Source organism: Phascolarctos cinereus, unplaced genomic scaffold, assembly GCF_003287225.1.
Source record: "Phascolarctos cinereus isolate Bilbo 61053 unplaced genomic scaffold, phaCin_HiC Scaffold_4;HRSCAF=312, whole genome shotgun sequence".
NCBI classification, from domain to species: domain Eukaryota; kingdom Metazoa; phylum Chordata; class Mammalia; order Diprotodontia; family Phascolarctidae; genus Phascolarctos; species Phascolarctos cinereus.
Genome location: NW_027555847.1, coordinates 95,388,042 through 95,410,411, shown reverse-complemented (window position 1 = coordinate 95,410,411; position 22,370 = coordinate 95,388,042). Strand labels below are relative to the sequence as shown.

Here is a 22,370-nt window from a genome sequence, read left to right as displayed (position 1 = left end):
ATACAAGACCGGATGAGTGAAACCAGGTAAACTGCTTAACCTCTCAGTACTCTTGCAAATGCTGAGCTACAAGTTGCAGAGAATATGTCAACTTGCACTGATAGAGCTTTCACAGTTGGGAGCTCCCTAGTGAAATCACAGGACTTTTCTCTATCCGTAAATCTTACATATACTTATAAGGGTGTTCCAAAAGTCTTAGTGCTGTTTTTAGCTTTAATAACTTCACTTGAAACATTAAGTTTTTAAAATATGTTTTATTATAATTCAATATAACTGCCATTTTGTGCCTTAATCAATTCCAAAACTTTATCAGCTGCCACTCATGACTGAAAAGATTGCATTTGTAATCCCAGTCTTAAAATCATTCAAACGACAAGTTTTGTTGTGTTTTATGTGTACATGATAGTTTTAACGTGACTCCAAAAGAATGCATCTAGTGGAGCTAGACCAGGTGACTGAGGAGGCCAAGCAAGAGGACCTCCAGTACCTGGTCTGAGAAAGTGTCATCCAGAAAAAAACAAAATAAAACCGAAAAACTGTTGCACACACAATACATAACAACAAGGTGCTTTGGTTAAAATTTAAATAATTAAGCTTTCAATGAAAATGACATTTTGTCAGTGTGTAACATTTATATTTCTGAGGTTATTAAAGCTTAAACCTGCACTTAAACTTTTGGGATACCTTATACCTGTATATGCTGTCTCCTCAAAAGAACGCAAGGCAGGGAGGGACTGCTTTATTTTTGTCATTGTAGCTCCAGTGCTTAGAACAGTGCCTGTCACTAGTTTGAGCTTAATCAATACTTGCTGATTGACTGACTTCCCAGAAAGGACAGTTTGCCTCAACATCCAGTGAGTTGAGCAGCCACCAGAGTGGCCACATTTAAGGCAGCTCCCAGAGTGCCACAAGCTTTCCACCAAGACCTGAGGATCCCCGTGATTCTGCAAAACGTCCGATACAGAGCAGTGCAACTTTCTAAGGAGAAAAGCTAAAAGGACCATCCTAGTCCAAGTCGTGTTAACTTAGGCCCAGGTAATGAGCACTGATGCAAGGAAATCTATGGAAGATGGTGTCTGCCCACCCTGGAGGTCCTCAGGTCTACTTCTCACAGCAGGAAGGGGACTTTCATCAACTCCCACACCCACGACTTCCTGCACGGAAGCTGTGCCATCCACGTGAGCTCAGTCCAGCTGGGCTCTAGGAAGGGAGGGAAGCTCCAGGTGGAAAGATTCTACAGTGCAGACACCTAAACCTTGGCCCAGACTCCTTCTATCTGTCAGTCACTTTACCCTCCCTTAGATTCAGTTTCTTCATCTGCAAAATATAATAGTGATCACTTACCCTACTTACCTCCCAGGGATGTTGTGATGGTCAGAAGAGAAAACCTATGTAAAGCACTTTCTAAATGTAAAGAGCTATGTGAGTATCAGCTATCATCACCATTGTGAAATTATCATCACATACCTCCTTCCCCCTTGGGGACAGTCCCGTGTCCCCACCTATCCTTCCTTTGAGATTCAGTTCACTTTCTCCATGGCGACAGAGGTAGATGGATCGAGGGGTCACATGAATATTCATGAGGTAGTAAACAATGCGACTCTGAATGTGGTCCATCACTCGATTTACCAGGTAACTCCGCCCCACATCCATGATCTTAATGTAGGAGAGATCCCTTTCCCCCACAGGGGAGGGAAAGAGGGAAAAGGGGATGGGAGACAGAAAGGGGGCCAGAGAGAGGAAGGAAGTTGAGGAGAGAGAAGAAAGTGAAGGGGAAGGAGAAAGATACCGGGAAGGAGAGGAGATAACAGAAGGAGAAACACAGATGGGGGAAAAAAGCGGAGAGAAAGAGATAAAGGGAATGAGGGAGGGAGAGACAGAGACATGAAGAGATGGAGTGGGAGGAGACAGAAAAGTGAAGGAGAGGAGAGAGACACAGAAAAGGGGACATGATGAGAAGGAAGAAAGCAGAGCAGCAGATAAAGCGAAGAATAAGGAAAGGCAGAGAGAAGGGAACGAGAGTCAGAGGAAAAGGGGAGGGGGGAGGAAGACAGAAAGGGAAGATAGGCAAAGGAGAAAGAAGACAAAGAGAAAAATGGAAAGAGAGACTCATTAGGATAGCCCAAGCTTCCAACTCAAACTCCATTGGCTCAAATAAAAAGGACATTTCAATCAAATTCTTAGCTATTTGTGGACAAATTCTAGCTCCTAACATCATCTCATTCGTGGCACACACTTCCATAACAAAAGGTCTTTGCAAACAGCTTAGGTTCATTAGTTGACAGAGGACAGGGCAGCAGGAGGCCATTGTGATGCTGGTGGGATTGGACAAGGATCACACATGTGCTCTCTAGGCTTCTAGTGTAACACTGAGGGGTTCACTTACACACCACATGTGACAAACAATCTGACCTGCAGAGCAGTAGAATCTCTGGCCCAAGGAACCACTTTTAATGGAGTTTATTGACCTTTCATAAAACAAAAGGCCAAGTGAGTCTGTCCCAAGTTTTCACTCTCACCATGCTCTTCATGTCCCCTGTAACCCCTTCACTCATGCCTCATCTGTGAGTCAAACCAAGAAGCCATTTTAACAACTATTCACCTCAAAAAGACCTGGCCAGGTTGGTAGATATCACTCCCAGTGTCCCCCCCTAAGGTTTTTCAGGCTATAGGAATGCAGATTTAGACCTGGAAGGGACCTTGGGGGCCATCAAGTCCAATGCCTTCCTTTTACAGATCGGGAAATTGAGGCACAGAGAGGTGAAATGACTTCCCCTAAAGTCCTTCAGCTAGTATGCATCTGAGTGGGGATCTGGATGTTCCTGACTCTAAGTCCTGCATTCTCTCCATTACACTGTTCACAATCTCTCTCAGTACTCATCTCCCTTTTTTCACAAAGGAGCTAGAGGTCAAGTTAATCCCCTCTCATCTATAGAGGAGACCCATGCAAACATTTGTCCAGAGGTCTGCAATGTGCCTAATGCTGGCTAGGCTATGCTGAATGTGGATGGTGAACGTGGGAAGGAGAAACAAAAAAGGCTCAATAAAAAAAAAAGAGGTCTTCTTTGTGCCTAACACTGGGTTTGGCTATTCAATAGGAAGGGGGAAAGGAAGAAAGCAATGAAAGATCAGTAGCCAGCTTTCAGTGAGCTGTGTGGTATAGGAACAGGGCATTCACCTAGCTCCAGGCCTCAGAGATTTTGCAATCTAAAGGCATTCCGAGTGCAGGTGCAAAAGGGATAGGATGGTGTCTGTGAGCCAAAACTCTGGGATAATTCTCAACATTCTCACACAGCTCTTCATGAATAGCAACGGTCCTGTTTACCCTGGGAACTTTTCTGTTGTCACCACTAATCATCACAGAAATAAAAGCATGCAGGACAATAATTGTCAGAAGAATAAAAGAAACTACTTGTTAGCCTCCACAGCTATTGGAGCCAGAAGGAATCCAGCCAGGGACCCAGGCAAAGGGGTGAGCCTGGAAATGAACAGGTCAGATCCGGCCCTATGCTTTTCCTGTAGCCCAAACCGGCAGACTCAGCCCCCAGCAGTCAACACCAAAGAAGTTCAGGGTACCACTGGTTACCATCCAGGGAAGGCAGTGAGGTTGGCTGGGAGTTGCTCCCTGGGTCTTAGGGAGGGATCACTTCAGCTTATTCTAGAAGCATGATCAGAAAAGGCTATTTCAATGGGATTTTAAAAGATCTTATTTTTTTTTTCCTTTTCTCTAGGCAGCTAGGTGGCATAGGACTTTGAGTCAGGAAGTCCTGAGTTCAAATCCTGCCTCAGATATTTATTAGCTGTGTGACCCTGGGCATATCCATTTAACCCTCTGCTTGCCTCAGTTTCCTCATCTATAAAATGGAGATAATAACAGCACCTACCTTCCAGGGTTGTAGTGAGCATAAAAATTTTTGTAAACCTTCAAGTGTTAAATAGTAAATGCTAGCTACTGTTGTTGTTATTTCTTGCCCTCACCCCCAAGCAGTTCAGGAAGAAGACTTGCCTTAGATGGCCAGATGAGATAGGAAAGAAGAAGGAAAGGGCCTCTCTAACCAGGCTACTGAAAGATACTTCCTGACAAGTCTGCTTAAGGAGGCCTGACTCTTCCTGGGACCAGGCAGCAGCGACACTTACTTGTCCAGATTTTCATCCAGTGTCTCATAGGAGTTCTTGTAGCATTCAATCCTGTTCATGAAATCTTCTGTGGCTTCATCATTCCCACAGTCAATGTAGTCGGGACTGCCCAGCTTCACTTGCTATGAGAAAGAGAAGAAAGGACAGTGAACCGTGGGAAGAAAGAAGATGATGAAAGAGAATTAATCATTTTTCCAGCTTTCAGGCCGCAGCAGTAAAGGGAAAATGCTACCCAGGGAGAAACTGTGCTCAAAAGTAGCTCTGTACACATTCTATTCTCAAAGTCCTTTGGATGAATAGACTTTTCTGGCAAAATGCAAAAGTCCCTCCAGAGAGAATTACCCTCCCTTTCACCTGTCTCTAAGTCAGGCAACATCTAAGTTTTGATAGGGAAATAAAGTGGAACAGACAGGAGAGGGACTACCAGGGTGGGAAGCCTGTATAAGGTGAGGCACTCTAGATAGCCAGAGGGTGTCAAGGCTGGAGCGTGGAAGGAAGGATGTGGGAAATGGGTTCAGAAAAGGAGGTAGGAGAGGGATTTATAAAGGGAGGTTGGGGGAGAGGAGGCCTACCAAAGGAGTGTGGTTGGTCATTAATCCTCGAGTTATGGTTTTGGGACTAATTTATAAAATTTAAAATCTTGGCTACTCTCCATCTAGGCTGGGCCAGGCCCACTTCTCTCCTTTCCCTTGGTGTTTTCCTTATCTAATCTCACCAGCCTCCACTCTAGGTACATAAGCAAACCCTCTCCTACTCCTTTTTTTTTTAAATGATGCAAGTAACGTTCCCAGGAAATTGTCCATTGTCATGATGCTGAGTATAACTGGCTGTGTCAGACAGGAGGTGGGGAAGAGAAGAAGAACAGAGTTCCAAGAAGCCTTTCTTCGGCCAGGGTCTATTCTAGCTATACCGTGGTCCCCTTTGCTAATGCCAAGCAAAGACTCAGGCTGATTGACTCACCACAATGTTGGCAGCAATGACATCAGGATCCACACAGACTGATTCAACAAAGAAGGTCTGCAGCCTCAAATCCAAGGAATTAAGGACCCCCAAAAGGGAAGAAACCAAGACAGAAAAGGGACATAGTTGGGCTACATGTGTTATCTGCTGGGACAACAACTTCAAGTTTAAAATCACTGCTCAGACATTGAGATTCCTTTCTCCCCAGAGGGCAGTGCTTAACTATCCCACTACTCAGGGCACGCAAGTCCCTCTCCCAGGGAATAAGCTACCCTAGCAGCAGGAGACCCCTCTCTTAATAATATTAGCTAACATTTACATAGCACAAGGTTTACAAAGTGCTTTACACATATCATCTTCACAACAACCCTGTAAAGTAGGGGCTATTATTATCCTCATCTCCATTTTACACACTGGGAAACTAAAGTACAGAGAGGTTTAGTGACTTGCCCAGGATCACACAACTGGTAAATATTTGAGCCAGGATTTGAACTCAGATCTTCCTGTCTCTCAGTTGAGTACTCTATTTGCTACGCTACCTAGCTACCTGATTTCTTTTAGAAACACTCCTCAAGTTTGTATCCCAAAGAGATTTAAAAAAAAAGAAAAGAACCTATTTGTACAAAAATACTTATAGTAGCTCTTTTTGTGGTGGCTAAGAATTGGAAATTGAGGGGATGCCCATCAATTGGGGAATGGCCGAACAAGGTGTGGTATGCTATTGTGCTATAAGAAATGATGAGCAGATGGATTTCAGAAAAACCTGGAAAGACTTAACATGAAATGATGCATGAAGTGAGCAGAACCAGGAATTCACTGTACACCTTAATGGCAATATTGTATGATGATGGACTGTGGATGCCTTAGCTATTCTCAGCAATACAATGATCCAAGACAATCCCCAAGGATTCATGATGAAAAATGCTATCCACCTCCAGAGAAAAAACTGATGTTATCTGAATATGGACTGAAGCATACAATCTTTCTTTCTTTCTTTCCCTCTCTCTCTTTCTTGTCTTTTTGTACAAAATAACTAATATGGAAATGTCTTATGTGATTGCACATGTATAACCTATATCAGACTGCTTACCATCTCGGGGAGCAGTGAAGGGAGGGAGGGGTAGAATTTGGAACTCAAACGTAAAAAAAATGTTAAAAATTGTTTTTACGTGTAATTGGGGAGAAAAAATATTAAAGTGTTAACAAAAAAAAAAAAAGAAAAGAAATATTCCTCAAAGCTCAGATTCTAAGAGGAGGTTCTTTCCTAGGAAAGTCCTACTCCAGGGCTCAAAAAATACAAGAGCCCTTCTCTCAGGGCTCAGACAGTGTGAGGCATCTTTCCTAACAGGCACGGAGCCTTAGAGCTCAGATGGCAATATATCTCTCTCCCAGTGAGTCACATCCCAGCTAAGGAAGCAAGCCCTTGCACGACCTCCTAATGCCCCAGAATTCTTAGCTCAGGGGATAGACCACAAATGAGCCCTGGTGGACAGACAAACCATAGAGGTACTAGTGGTCGGAGACCTGGCTCCCCTGGTCAAGAAACACAAGTCAGGCAGCCAGAGAGTCACCTTGTAGCCGTTCTCCTCTCCAAATTTAAAGATGGTCTCTCTGCGTTCTCGCGTTGTGTTTGTGGCATCAAAAACCTAGAGTCAAATGGAAGAATGTGACTACATATAGTCATTAGCATTTGACAACAACAATAAAAGGCCTACCACGCTTTCAACATCAGGTTTGGAAAAAACAGTTCCTATCAATACCAACTAAGAAAAACTGGATGTTACAGAGACTGGAAGGGAACTAATTAAGGGGTAGAAGGGAAGGGAGGACTGAGAGAGCTTCAAGGGGGAGAAGAATGAAGCTACTCCCATGGCAGATTCTGGTTTGAACCACCTGCTTCATCTCCTCAACCCTCTGTCAAAATGAGAACTCCTTCCTCCCTCCAGGGCTGGAACAAGGATTAAACACACATGCATTCATGAGTACAGAGAGCAGGTGTTCGGTACACAGAAAGCCCTGAGCTGACAGAATAGAACGGTTCTACTTTGACAATCATGTAGGTGGGCTACTAGGCCCTTAGAGCCCCTTTTGTCACTTGACTGACAAATACTGCTTGGAGGGGGCAGGGAAGGGGGCGGGGACACATCCTGGTGAGGTCCTGATTTTTCAAAGCTGGTGAGACGTGGTCTGTGCCCATCAGGGACACCATGAACCCCAAAACGGGGGCATGTCTGTCTAAAGTCAATCCCCAAAGCACTTCCCCAGAGCCTGGCTTGGGAATTTCTACACCCACCTCGAGATCAGGGGCTCTTTACCATTTTTGTGTCATGGATCCCTTTGGCAGTCTGGTGAAACCTATGGACCCTTTCTCATAATGTTTTTAAATGCAAAAGATCAAATCCATAGGATTACAAAGGAAACCAATTATATTAAAATATGGTCATCAAAATATCAGAAAATCAAGTTGACAGATCTTAAATTAAGAACCTTTGCTCTAGACACAAAAAATAATGATAATGATGATAGCTCACATTTACCTTAAGGTCTGCAAAGTACTGTTCACATACTATCTCACTTGGGCCTCACAACAACCCTGTGATGTAGGTACTAATATCATATTCATTTTACAGATTGAAAGGTTAAGTGACTTTCCCAGGGCTACAGAACTAGTAAGTGTCTAAGGCAGGATTAAAATCTACGTCAAGTCTTGTATTCTATTTACTACACCAAGGGGAACAGAGTCACAAACCATTAAAGCTTTTTATCCTATGAGATGTTAGAACAGCTCCCTCAGACTTGGGGGGGGGGGGAGGACCTAACAAAATTCCATCATTCTTTGGGGTCCAAACTCTCAGCCCTGAGCATGGCATAGTTCAACTCGAAGGATATGCTTCCCTGAGGTTTCCTTCTCCTAACTCAGAAGTAGGAAAGTAACTTTCACAGGGAAAAGCCTCACTTCTCACAGGGGTCTTGGGATTTGGCAGCCTCGAAGAAGGGAAGAACAGATGAATTCCCCATTTGGGGCTGTCAGGGACAGTGACTCCCTCCCTCCCCTCCCCTCCTTCTCTTTTTTTCACGGGCAGAGAAGGTCCTGGGTGAGAGGTATGGTGTCATCACAGCACGGAGGCAGACAAGACCATGGGAAGTTTTGCCTCAAAAGATTACCTGAGCATCAAAGCCAACACATGCCCCACACAAGCATGCTTCTTACACAAAAGATATTCAAAGCTTCCCTTGCACACAAGGGCAGGGACTGTGACCTTGAGAAAGGCCTAGCGAAAATGGGTGCTATAAGTGTAATCATAAGCTCACCCACTGGGGTGTGTCTATGCGTAAGTGGAGCATGAGCACAATATGCTACCCTGTGCGTTGTGATGGGATGTCACACTCACCGCTACATGTCCGCCCTCTTCACTGAGGAACCGCCTGACATCTCGGAGGGCTGCCTCTGCACACTGTCTGGAAAAGAGAAAACAACCCGTGAATATTCTAAGTTTGAATCTACATTAAAGGAAAAAAACCCCAAAACTTCACACTGCTAAAAATGGTTCCTTCCATAATTTAAACATTAGAATTAAGGTAAACTTTAATTTTTTTCAGTAGTTTACTGAAATGTCCTCTGACAAGTACAAACCTTCAAATATACGAAATAAAAGTAATTGAGCACCAATATGAAAGTATTTATTAAGGATCTACTATATGTGAGGCACTGTGCCAAGGGATGAGAATACAAAGAAGAAAGTGAAGAAGTTCCTGCCCCCAAGGAGCTTACATTTTACCAGGGAGAAAAGTACACACAGCTATAATAAAGCTATGTAGCCAATAGATACGATGTAATTGCTGGGGAGGGGAGTACTGAGGAGGCACCAGCTGCTCAGGGGATCAGGAAAGGGCAGGAGGTGGTACCTGACAAGTGTTTGGAAGAAAAGAAGAGATTCTAAGACATGGAGGTGAGAAGGAAAGAACATATTCCAAGCATGGCAGGGACAACCAGAGCAAAAGCAGGATATGACGGTGTGTAGGGTATGGGGAAAAGAAAAAGCAGACAATAAATGAATGTGATGAGAAACAAAAAGCATCAATACTTCGTTTTTCATTTGAAAGAAAAAAAAGAATTAGAATCTCTAGTTCATCTTGCTTGTTACGTAGACTTTGTGAACTGCTGATATAGACATCTAGGGCCACGTGTTTCATTATTGTGGTTTTTTTTTAAAGTTATTTTTTGTTGGCCAGCCCAGCTCCTGCAGTAGGTAGAGTAGAATGGTCTACAGAACACCCCAACAAAGGCCAGGAAGTGCTAAGTTCTGAAATAGGAACTAACACTGAGTAATTGGCCACCAGGGCTAAGATCTGTCACAATGGCCAATCTTACCCAATGTTATGATAGAAAGCTTGCTGTAAGATCAAACATTCACTGATGAGGAGAAATGTGATCTGTCAAGAGAAGAGAAGGAAAACAGAAAATTTTGGTGGCTGAGAAAGAACGTAGAAAAATAAGAACTAAAGAGCTCTCATTTTAGACAATCAGTCCTAGCTCCGCAGCGAGAATGAAGAAGGTTGGTGGAAATTTCCCTCAACAACGTTCGAATGCCTTCGCATGACTGTTACACATGCCAAACATTCTGATTTTGTGCTTTGGTGTCCCAAGGGGGACCTACCCACCTACCTACCCACCGGGGGAAAGAGCTTGTGATAGAATACTGCAACTGGTCCTCCTGCCAAGATTATTTAGTCTCTTGCAAATAAATGAACTGACATCTGGCTCATTAACAGTAAGACAAAGATAACTCGTATTTCTAGAACAAACACCTGATCAATTGCTTTCTTCACAATAAGCCTGTGAATTCTAGTTTTACTGACCGGGAAACTGAGGCTCAGAATGGTTAAGTAACTTGTTTATGAACACATGGCATGGCTAACACTCAATCTTTTGGCTTCAAGTTCAGCGCTCATTCTACTAACTCACCCTATCAATACTTTGGGGGAATAGGTTGGTATGAATTAGTTCCCTGCACCTCTGAGTAGACTGGGAAAATCAAAATTCTGAGCCTAAAGATCTTGATAGTAGATCCTTTCCCAAAGTGACCTACCTTCCCCTCTCCCCCAAATTCCATCCTCATGGTCTTACTATCATGGGAGTCACAGACTGAACAGCTGCCTGACCTGTGTCTCCAGACCATCCCTACTGTGTCAGGCAACTTGGGCATTCAGTAGATATTATTTCCCCACTGAGTAACAGTTTAACTAAAGCGCTTGTGTATGTAATTTTACTCAAATTCAGCCATCTATCCTGTATATTTAAAGATTTTAAAATAAGAATTTGTTTTCTTCTAGACCAGTGGTCTCCAATTTTTTTTTTGCATGACCCCCTCTCAACAACTATATTTACTTAGCTATAAATCACACACATGTTGCTGTTGCTCAGTCATTCTCAGTCGTGTCTCACTCCATGACCCCATTTGGAGTTTTCTTGGCAAAAATACTGGAGCCAATTTCTTCTCCAGCTCTTTTCCAGATGAGGAAACTGGAGCAAAAAAGGTTAAGCGACTTGCCCAGGGTCACAGAGCTAGTAAGTGTCTGGGGCTGGATTTGAACTCAGATTTTCCTGACTCCAAATAAGCTGCAGAAGGAAATAGCAAACTACTCCAGTATTTTTGCCACTGAAGAAGAGTTTAAGCCTCTTGGGAAGCGACTGAGGACAGATTTGAACACAAAGAGATGAGTCTTCCCTATCCACTGTGCTACCTAGCTGCCTCATGTACTACATGTACTTAATGTACTTATGTTTAAACACAAAAGAGAAACATTTCAAAAGAATGAAATAACATTTGGTCCTAGAGTCACTAGGAAGCCAATGCAGTTAACTGGGTACAGAAGTGACACAGTCAGACCTATGCTTTAGGAAAATCACTTTGAATTAAAAAGAAAAGTGAAAAACTTACTTGAAAAGTCAGTTGTTTGGTCTATGGAATGCTAAAGTAGTAGCTTGGCTAAGTGTTTTTTCTCCATCAAATTAAGTGGTTTGGAATCTTGTTATTAACTTTATTTACCCATCATGTATTGTGATGCTCTATTCTGTTAAAAATATTTGAACTTGTTCGTTAGCATATAATAATGTTATGCAATAAATATTTGTAAAGCATAACAAAAAAAAAAAAAAAAGAAAATCACTTTGGCAGCCCTGTGGAAAATGGACTGGATAGGGAAGACACTAAAGGCAGGGCAGGGCAAGGCAACCAATTGTTGTTTGTCCTACATTCTAGAAGAGGACCAAGGGGTCAGGAACGTAAGGTCATTTGCAAGTGAACTGTATTTCAGTGAGGCAGAGCTGAATTAAGGAGGCTATAAGGAACCTGAAATAGTGAGAGTTGGTGACCAGGAAGATAGTGGGGCCATTGACAATAAGGAATTATGGAAAACAAGAGGGTGGGGCGGGAGGGATGGGGAGTAGGGTAAAGATAGAATAATGAAATCTCTGCTTTGTAGCAATTTATTAGAGCCTGCTTATCTGGTGCAACACACTCAGGAGACCAGGGGATCGGTATGTAGGGGAGGAGGGACGTTGGAATTTTGCCACTGGCATTTGTGCTAGTTGTATTGAGAGCTCAGGGAGTAGTTTTGCCCTAAGAGACTGGTCCCTGGCTTAGAAGGGCCAGGGAGTGTTTGGGGATAAGGGTAGATGAGATTATATTGGAGACAAGTCCCATGACTGGCCAGCACCCTCAGACTAAGTGATCACATATCCTTTGGGCTCAGGCCCTTCCCCCCAAGGGGATACTGGCCAACAGCTTTGGACCGCCCTTCTGGACAATGTTTCTGGACAACTGTGAATATTAAGCAATTTTTCCCTTTGTCCTTTTGCATGGGTATTTTTCAGGACATTTGTTTATATTTCAGATATTTATTAAATAAAATTAAATTTACCTTGTTTATCAGGCAAGAGGCCACTTTGGCATGGATGAGTTATGTTTTTATGACCTGAACTTAGGGTTCTTACCTGTGTACTCACCAGGGATGCTGGATGAAAATGTTCTTAAGGATTTTAATTGGTCTTGGAATGTCACATATGCCTCAAAAAACATGTTTTATCTTAGGACAATGACCTATCTTTTAAAAGCCCTGCCTCCTTATAGGTTTGTTTCCAAAGTTATTTTGATTTCTCTGATCTTAATATTAATAGAGTACTTGATTCTGGTAGAACTGGCTTTTTAAGTTTTGAAAAATGGGGTGTCTCCAGAAGTTTAAGTTTCCTCTTCTTTCACTTTAAGAAATACATATTGGGATTAATAGGATTTAAAAGGTACATCGTACCTTGATTTTTCTGCTACTTTTTATTGTTGTCGTTGCTATTAGCTTGGGCTCATCTTCAGTTTCCATGACTTTCATTAATGTGTCTTCCATTTTCCATTTTGTAATATTCTTTCTACTCTTGCTCAGATGTAAAAGCAAGTCTTTATCCTTGATAACTTACACATTTTTGGACATGGCCATGCAGGAATTTGCTTTGTGCCTGATTAGGCATATTTGTTATAAGGGTTTTATTTTTATTTCTTTCACTTGGGAGGAGGGAAAGTGAGGACAGAAAATAAGTGCTTGTTAATTGAAAAAGATAAAATAAAAAGTTCTTGGCTTAGACATTGACCATGCTGGATCTGTTTTTCCAGGATAAGGGAACCAAGCCTTCTCCTTTCCACCACCTAAACCATTACTCAGACAATATGACCTCCTCTTCATTATAACTTGCTTGGCTCCAGACAAACAACGTATTCTTTACAGCAACTCTTTTCACAGTGATTAATGACTAGTTCAGTTGCCATCTGCTCAGGTTCTCAGGGGGTATTTCTGCCCAAGCCCTGAGGTTTCTCAGACCTTTATTTGTTGTCTCCCTGTCTTCATGAAACCATATTTTAGTCCCACTGACACCCAACATTGCTGAAGATGAGACTTCTTGGTCTAAAACAACTTGTGAAATCTTTTCAACATCCACTGAGAGGAGAATCAGCATTTTAAAACCAGATTCTAGTTTCTGCTTGGCCACTACTACTCTGATTTCTAGCTTCTTCCTCTGTAAAATGGGAAGAACTTTTGGCTACACACATACACACACAAACACACAACACACTGAAGAGGAAAGAAGTGATAGTACTTTGGGGTCTTCTGAGAAAGGAAGGAAATATAGCCAAGATATTTACATTTTGTTCTAATTTTCTTCAAAGGACAGCTGATTTTCCATTATTCCAATTTATCTATACCAAAGGAAGGCCTATGTACTCCCAGAAATGGAAGGAATGGATCCTAAAGTCAACAAGTCAATTCAACAAGTTTTTATGAAGCACCTACTACGTGCACTGGGATAGAAATAAAGGTAAAAAACAGTGCTTGTCTTAAGGGGCTATAACAGGGGAGATAATATTCAAACATATGTACAAAACTATACATGTACAGGATAAAACTGGCAATTGCCTCAGAGGCATTAAGATTAAAGAGGACTGGAAATGGCAGGAGTTTAGCTGAGATGTGAAGGAAGCCTAGAAAGATGATGATGAGGGCTGCTAGGTGGTGACTCTGGCCTTGGAGTCAGGAGAACCAAGTTCAAATCCAGTCTCAGACCAGATACTTGACACTTACTAGCTGTGTGACCCCAATTGCTTTGCCAAAAAAAAAAAAAAAGATAAAGATGAGGAGGGAGACATGGGAGACTCTGGGCAGTGAAAATGCCCAGAAGCTAACACTTTAGAGGAATGGCCCCAAAGAGGACCACCTGACAATGATTTGGGTTGGTTCTGACAAATGTTTTCTCTTACCCAAAGATTATGCCACCACTGTCAAGAGGAGCATAAAGCCTTGTATGTCTACCAGCCAACACCCCTATCCCACCCATGCCTCTACTAGAAGCCATGAGTAAGCCAGAAAGCTTTGCCCTGAGATACCTTCAAAGCAGAAATAGATGAACATCTAGCCTGCCATTCAGAGACAGCCCTTTGGGAGTGTGAAGCTGAGAATACAGGGCAGAGCACTCTAATATTTGAAGAGGCCACTAAGCTGGGCTAATCTGATCATCAGTAACTTTAAGTAAGTATGGAAGAAGCAGCAGGCAATGAGTCTGGAATGGAAAAACACGACATACGGAGCTTGGATCTCATGTAGGGCAGAGGAATGAACAGTATTCAGGTAATGTGACTGCCTGAATCAATACTGGTGAACATCAAGCTGGCCCATCCTTTGGTAGGTTCTTGGGGTAACATGTAGGAAAATGTCAGAATGAATAGCCATGTGGAATTCTGGGCAACAGTTCTTCAAATAACAGTAATCAGTCTATCTTCTGAGTCACCTTTATCTTCTCCATATGACTCTAACTGCTGGCCCTTAGTAAAAATTGGACTCAGTTAAAAGGCCACATGTGGCCTTGAGGCTGCAAGTTCCCCACCCCTGAGTACCTGTCAGCCAACTGTGTGATGGTAAAAGATGGTGAAAGCTTGCCAGTTCCTCTTTCAAACCTTCACCAAGGAAGCCCTGGCTGTATGGGTAGATCATTCTCATAAAAACGTTAATGACACCAAGCTCCTCAGTTTTTTAACAACAATATTCTTCTGTTGGTGATGCTGTATAGCTCTGAGTCATGAAATACCATGGTCTTCAAAGTATTAAAGTTAAAGGTCACAAAAGATCAATGAATGAGCATGCTGACAACTTGCTGATGAAGAATGACACAGAAATGAAGGACTGAGGGGAAAAAATGGATTGGTCATGTAATGAGAGCAAGGTGGGAAAGAAACAGGCCCCTCTCCCCTTCATTAACACCAAATCAAAGGTTAATCTTAAGAGTCTTCATAGCAAGCCCAGCCCTGTCTCCTCTTTCTTGGTCTCCCACTAGAGTTAAAAAAAAAAAAAAGGCTTCAACTTACTTTCTGATTTTCAAGCCTTCTTCATTGTCCGGAAGAAAGAACTCAAAAGATCTATATGTTTTCACCAGGTCTCGACGATACTGGCCAACATTAAATTCTGAGATGAAAAAGAGAAAGTCTCAAAACCATAGGGCAAGTGGGAGCTCCAACACCTCTAAGAACAGCACTTGGACAGACCACGTTACCCTACTGGCAGAGGAACCACCCCCTCCATCAGAGTCAGGGTCAGGGTTGCCTCCTCTAGGACCACCAAAGGACGTATCAGCACAGGGGCTTCTCTATGACCCAAAACCATGCAGGTCTGAATTTTATGCCAAAGACCAGGAAAAGTATATTCCAAATTTCATACTCTGCCTCCCATCCCTGGCACCCTTCAGTGTCCTCAACTCTGTGATGTCCCAAAGCAACTGATGATTCACAGTCAAAAGCACTCAGGCTTGAGACATTTCCTAAGGAATAGCGATGCCTCCCAACACTTCCAAATGTCAAAACCAATGAGGTGCCTAGACCTGTCTAGACCCAAAGGGTAAATTCACATCATGGTATCTGGGCACCCTAACCCCACCCAATTTCCAGGAAGTCTTCCCTTAGACCCAGGGAACCCTCTTCTCAGGTGTCTGTCACCACTACTGTCTGGCCAAAGTGTAAGGTGTGAGGGTACCCCTTCTTCCCAGTGCCTCCTGAGGCTTAAAGGGCCCCTTTTGGGGATCCTTGTTTTGAGGGTAGATTGGAGAGGGGAAGGGAGGGGAGGGGAACTTTATCAGTATATAAAATTCTACGTTAATGTGCATTAACCATTTAATGTGGATTAGCCATTAAAGTTACAAACTGAGTCTGCAAACAATGATATGGAGCAGGGATTTTAGCTCCAACCTACCAGCCTGACTTCCTGTAAATTTATAAGAAAATTATTCTCCTAATAAAACTGAAAGCTTCCACTAAAGTCTTCCTATCATGCCTCACCATGCTACGGAGCTAACCCTTGGTTCCTGAAAGTGATGCCCATGGGCCAGCCTACCTAAGTGTAGAGAAACTCATTATGAGAAATTTGGCCACCAAACAATGAAGCAACTCAATTTGGGAGATTTGCAGCTCTATGAATGGAGAAAGGAACTACACCAGTGAACTCATGTACCTTTCAGGCTAGCAAAGGCATGAAGTGAAAAATGAGACTATTACTTTCAAGATGGTCTCAGGGATCAGTAAGATGATGTCAGAGTTTTCCTAGCCTGGTCCTTGTGATGACACAAACCCTGTGACCACCAGTCCCTTGGCAAAAAACTAGGCCTGTCAGACTGTCTAGAATTCAGGGGTAGGGAACTTGTGACCTCAAGGCCATATGTGGCCCTCTAGGTCCTCAAGTGTGGCCCTTTGACTGAATCCAAACTTCACAGAACAAATCCTTATCCCCAAACCTTACCCCTGGTCTAGATAAGAGTTGCTTCCTCCCAGAAGCACCAGTAATGAGAGTCCAGCTTAGATAGGAGATAAAGCACAGGCTTCTCTGGCCCTCACCTCTGGTTGGGACACCAATCCAGTTTAAGTAGCGTGTCAGCTTCTTAGAGATGTAGGTCTTCCCTCTAGCTGGCAGGCCCACCATGACGATCAATGTGGGACAATTGGTCACACAGACTGTAAGAGAGAAAGACACAGATAGTCAGCATCTCTTCTTGCCATGGGATGGAAGCCCTGAGGACACAGTCTGGAAGAACCTCAGCCTCACACATCCAATGAAGGGTCTGGAGCTCAACAACCCCTAATGCACATCCATCTGTGTAATGCCCAGTGACCTTCGACACTGTCTTACATTTACATTCTGTCTTTCTATACATAGTACCCAGCACTGTCTTATGCACATAGCATTTGATGAAAGCTTACTGAATTGAACGTGTACCTGGTACAGAGAGACCCATCACACATTAGGGGCATGTGGCTGGACCTGAATGGAAGAAGTGAGGGATCCGACCAAGGGGAAAAGTGATAAAGGAACTGGCCTCAGAGACACTATAGGACTCAGGCTCCGCCATGTTCTAGGTTTTCTTCTGACAGATAACAGATGGGAGGGGGTTCCACCGGGTCCTAACACAGAGAGGCCCCCCCCCCAACCATCAATAAACTAAACCAAAGAGGGAAAATAGTAGAACATAGTCCTGGAAGCCAAGGGTCCCTTGATCACTCAGACCTCATTTAGGGCAGATGGGGAGGAAGAGCTGTCAGTGGGGGTGCCTTTCCTCATCACTTTCCTCCAACTCTCCACAACCTGGCAACCCAGATCCCACCGTCAGGTTAAATGGGCTAGGAAGAACAACACAGCTGCTTAAGCCACTTGGATAAACTGAACATCACCAACCCCCACCCCCCGCTGATGTTTGATATTGCTACTGACACTAGATCAGGGTTGCCTCCCCCCAGGTCCCATTCAGTATGCCAAACAGAGAGTTGCTCCAGAAGCCTCACTTTTCACTCACTTTTCATCATTAGCTCTTCAGTTCCTACTTACTCAGGTCTTTCTCCTGAGCCTTGAGATAGGGGCAATTCTTCCCTCTGGGCTTAAGAGACTGAAACTAGATACCCTCAAAGACTCTCCTTTACCACTGGTGACTCTGAGGAAGCAGCCTTTCCCAGAAAGTCCTTCCAGACAGCCCAGCCTGGCTGAGACAGACCTGGCCCAACAGACCTCCCCAGACTAGGCCAAGGTCCCTTCCTCCCCAAGAGAAGTATGGTAAAAAGCAAACAGCCCTGCCTGGAGACCTGGAAATTTAGGCATTAGTTTAGGCTTTATCTTTAACTCCCTAAGTACCTAGAAGTAAATCTCTTCCCTTCCCAGGACATCCTCAGGGTTCTGGTGTTTGATATTTTTGTTGCTGTTGTTTTTCTCCTTTCTGGTAACCAGCTTGGGCTAGATAAAACAATTTCTAAAGTCCCTCAGGCTCTGATATTCCATGAACTCATAGGACCTGTTTCCTTCCACTGTTTCCTGCCCAGTTACCTGGGCTGATTTCTGCCAAGAGCAGAAGTTGCTCTATCACATTTGGATTTGGGGGGGTGGAGTGGGGACACTATGGGGGCCCCCTGGACAGCACTTGCTCCATCATGGGTCAGTGAGAAGCACCTGCTCCACCACAGGCAGAGCATAAACTACACATGAGGCTTGCAAAAAAAAAAAAAAGCCACAACTGACTCAGGAGGAAGAAAAACAAGTTAAGCAATGAATTGCCTTCTGGGGCCAAATGGTGAAAGCCTTGAACTGGGGGGAGGGGATGAAGACTCTGCTCTCTAAGCACAAAGACACAATTTCAGTCTCAGCTTTTCTGGAAGCAAAAAATGAACTTCTCCACTGTTTCCCCAGACCCCAACCAGTGAATTAACTAACACCCCCACCCCCCCATCATTATTAACCGTGGACATTCACAGACCACTTTTAAGACTTGTCAAGCATTTTTAGTATGTTCTCTTATGTAACCCTCACAACAACATAATGAAGAGAAGACCAATTCTGGCTTGGTTAAGCCTACCTGTGTAACCTTGGGCAAGTCACAACCTCTCTGAGCCAATTTCTTCACTTGTAAAAATAAGAGAGTTGGCCTCAAATGACCTCTAGGATCCCTTCTAGCTCAAAGCTGATGAATAAGCACGAGAGGTGCCACCTTGATTTGATCAGTGAGGACACTGATGATCAAAAAGATTAAGTGGTAAGATTAAGTAGGATATTAACTCAATTCTCACCAGATTCCAAGACCAGTGCTCTCTGTCCCCCATAATGCATGCCTCCTAAACCATACTAGTAGAACATATTATTCAAAAACACGCTCCTTTCCCAATCTACACTACAAGCTAAATCACAGGGCTTACAGCTAGAAAGCTTGGGTCATTTGACTACAAGGAAACTCACTCTGAGAGGTTGTTATGCACATTCACACAATACAAGACAAATATGTAGTAAGCACTTTCTGTACACAGAAGATTGTACAGGGCACCGGATGAGATTCTGAGCTTGAATAAGACAGTTCCTGTCATCATGGAGCTCAAAGTCTGATAAGGGGTGTGACATCACAGAAACCTATTTTAACATACAATATTACTGATGCACCTTATAGACTTGCAAAGCACAGTACTGTATGTGATCTAAGGGGGAGGGACATTATGGATGGGGATAGAAATGAGGAAAAGATTCCTAGTTGTGTAGCTTATTTCAGCTGGGCCTTCAAAGGATGAATGAGAATAAAACAAGTAAAAGGCAGGAGAGAGGGCATTTTAAGCATAAGGAACAATGTGATCAAAAGTATGAAAGCATATGAGAACATACAAGGGAAATCAGGTGGGGCCAGCAAAGCCATCCAGTTTGGTTGGAGCACAGTATTAAGAGGTTAGTCTAGAAACTAGGGTAGTGTCAGATCGGAGGACCCTAAATGTCAGACTAGGAATTTTGGGCTTTACCAGGCCTAGTGATAGGGAACCATGTAAGTTTTTTGAGCAAACGATCGACACAGCCAGATTTTTGCACAAAGAACGTTAGTCTGGCAGCATGTGAAAGATTAACGTGAGGCAGAGAGTACAGAAGTAAAGACATGTTAGGAGGCTATTGTAATACTTCTGGTAGGTGGTAATGAGAACCTCTTCATTGTTCAGTTGTTATCTGCCCTTCTGTGACTCCATTTGGCTTTTTCTTGACAAAGATACTGGAATGGTTTGCCATTTCCTTCTCCAGCTCATTTTACAGATGAGGAAACTGAGGCAAACAGGGTGAAGTGATGTACTCAGGGTAACAGAGCTTGGAAGTATCTAAGCAGGATTTGAACTCAGGTCTTCTGACACCAGGCCTGGCACTCTATCCACTGCACCACCTAGCCGTTAAGTGCTTTACGATTATTATCTCATTTGTTCCTCACAACAACCCAGAGAGGTATGTGCTACAATAATCTCCATTTTAAGATGAGGAAACTGAGGCAAAAAGAGAGGAAGTGACTTGCCCAGAGTCACACAGCTAGTTAATGTCTGAAGCCAGACAACTCAGGTCTTCCTGATGCCAAGCCCAGTGCTCAATCTACTCCATCACCTACATGCCTGTACCTGTGCTACAGTGGTAGCAATGGGAACAAAGTGGAAGGAGAGCTATAAAAGATGTTTCAGGGCTTGGGAGCTGTCTGGATGTGAAAGGGGAGGGAGAGGGAAGAGTTACTGATAACACCGTGCCCTTCAACTGTGATGAGTTTGAAGTGGCAATATAAAGTATGACATTAAGGTGGAGATGTCCTGGATGTACCTGGAGATGTGGTTCTGGACAGAATAGGATATATGGTTTTGAGTCATTAGTCAATGAATAAGCCACAGGGGTTCATAGTATTGATGGGGTGAGCTTAAGCAGAGATCTCCCCCACCCTTGTCCCAAAGGGAATCTGGCTCCCATTTGTCTACAGACCCCAGCTCCTCATCCCCCTTTGGAAGCCTTAGCCTCCCCCTTTTGACCTTACTAAGATGCGTTCCAGCTCCCTCCATTACAGGCCCCATAAAACACTTAAACTTTCAGCTTCCTTATCGACTCTCCTTATCTCCCTTTGACAAATGCCTTTCCATTCCCCTCATCAGCTATTTCCATTGTTTATTCAGACCTCCCCAATTAGAATTCTCACCTAGACCCTTTTCCCAGGCCCCTTCTCTGGCCACCCAAAGTTACTTTAGTATTTAAGATCCACCCAGGCCCCCACTCAGATGCTGAGAATCTCAAGCCCAAAAGGCTGAGACCTTCTCATGCCTGCTTGTCCTTACAGGTGTCACCTGGCCTATGCAATTTATCACTAATAGGGGCAGCTAGGTGGAGCAGTGGATAGACCACCCACCCTGGAGTCAGGAGGACCTGAGTTCAAATGCGGCCTCAGACACACAATACTCACTAGCTGTATGACTCTGGGCAAGTCACTTAACCCCCAACTGCCTCGCAAAAAAAAAAAAAAAGATTATATTCTAATGGGGGAATACAATGCAGATTTATCACTAACAAATTTTTCCTCTGGCTGGAAGAAGATTTGAGTTGAATTCATTCAAGCAGGGCCCAGTGTCACGATCTTGGGGTTCCAGCAGCACCCCAAAAGTCCTAGACCTCTTCAGTATCGCCAAGGGAAAGAGTGTGGAGAGAGGAGAAAAGAGGGCTGAGGACAGGCTTTTGGGGAATATATACATTAAATTGGTAAGTGGAAGAGATATTAGAGGCCACAAGCCAACCTCCTTTTCTTACAGATTATAAAAGTGAGGGACAGAGAGTTGACTTGCCCAGGGTCACACAGCTAGTTAAGTGTCTGAGGAAGGATTTGAACTCAGGTCTTCCTGACTCCAAGTCCAGCACTCTGGACACTATTTCACCTAGCTACCAGCCAACTGTGGTATCTCTGAAGCCAAGGAAGGAGAGAATAACCAATAGGAGTGGTTGGTCAACATTATGAAACATTGTTGAGAAGTCAAGAAGATAAAAGTTAAAAACAAAAAAAGGTCACTGGATTTGGGAATTAGTACATCACTGGCAATGTTAGAGATAACATTTTTAGTGGTGGCAGGAGCCAAAGCCAAGTCTACAAGGGAGTAGAGAGAGAACAGTCAGCAAAGAAGCAAAAGTATCTGGGCAAGAAGACTTTTTTGTTCTTAGGTTAGTAACAAGGTCAAGGACAGACAGAAGAAGGTAGCTAAATGAGGGGCTAGGAGGACCATGCCATTACATCCTACTACAGCCACCAGTCACCTGTCTTAGCCTGCCTCCCCGTGGATTGCTTGCTTTCTCTAGATCCCCAGTTTTCCAGCTACACACAGGCTGCTGAAAGCCCAGGTGAGATCAAATCAGTAAGGGAAGTGAAGATAAACAAACTCCCACCCTCCCCAACCTTCCTCAACTGAGCAATTCTGTACACTTGATGTCCTTATTCAAACCCCATTTTCGGTTCCCCCATTTCCTACTTCCTTATTCAAATTACCCTCAACCCCACCCCTCTAACATTTAACCATCCCTTGCACTATACTCTCTGGAATTCTTGCTCCATAAGTAACAAACTTGCTGTCATCTTAAAACTTTTTGTTTCCTGCTCCTCCTATCATCTTTCTTGTTTTATTTTAGTTTTTATTTTCAGTTTCAAATTCTCCTCCTTCCTCCGTCTTCTCCCCATCCATTCAGAAGGCAAGAAAACCGTCATCTGATCCATCCATATCTGCTAGCTATCAACCTCTATCTCTCTTCCCCATTGTAACTAAACTCTTGGAGAAGGCCATCTACAATCAGTGCCTCTAAATGCTTTCTTCTCATTCTCTTCTTAGCTATTTGGAGTATGGTTCCTGACCTTATCATTCAAATAAATCTGCTGTCTCCAAAGTTATCAGTGATCTCTT

General features: G+C 43.5%; 1 protein-coding gene across 4 annotated transcripts in view; it reads right to left on the bottom strand.

The window, feature by feature from the left end:
- Nucleotides 1–22,370, bottom strand: part of PFKFB4 (6-phosphofructo-2-kinase/fructose-2,6-biphosphatase 4) — a 74,209-nt gene that overhangs the window by 28,341 nt on the left and 23,498 nt on the right. For all 4 annotated transcript variants that reach the window (XM_020999037.2, XM_020999035.2, XM_020999034.2 and 1 more), the window contains exons 2-8: nt 16,518–16,634; nt 15,003–15,099; nt 8,490–8,556; nt 6,669–6,743; nt 5,098–5,154; nt 4,138–4,259; nt 1,468–1,675 (exon numbers count right to left, since the gene is read on the bottom strand). In XM_020999037.2, the coding sequence (XP_020854696.1) occupies nt 1,468–1,675; nt 4,138–4,259; nt 5,098–5,154; nt 6,669–6,743; nt 8,490–8,556; nt 15,003–15,099; nt 16,518–16,634 (743 nt within the window). The remainder of the gene's footprint in view (nt 1–1,467; nt 1,676–4,137; nt 4,260–5,097; nt 5,155–6,668; nt 6,744–8,489; nt 8,557–15,002; nt 15,100–16,517; nt 16,635–22,370) is intronic.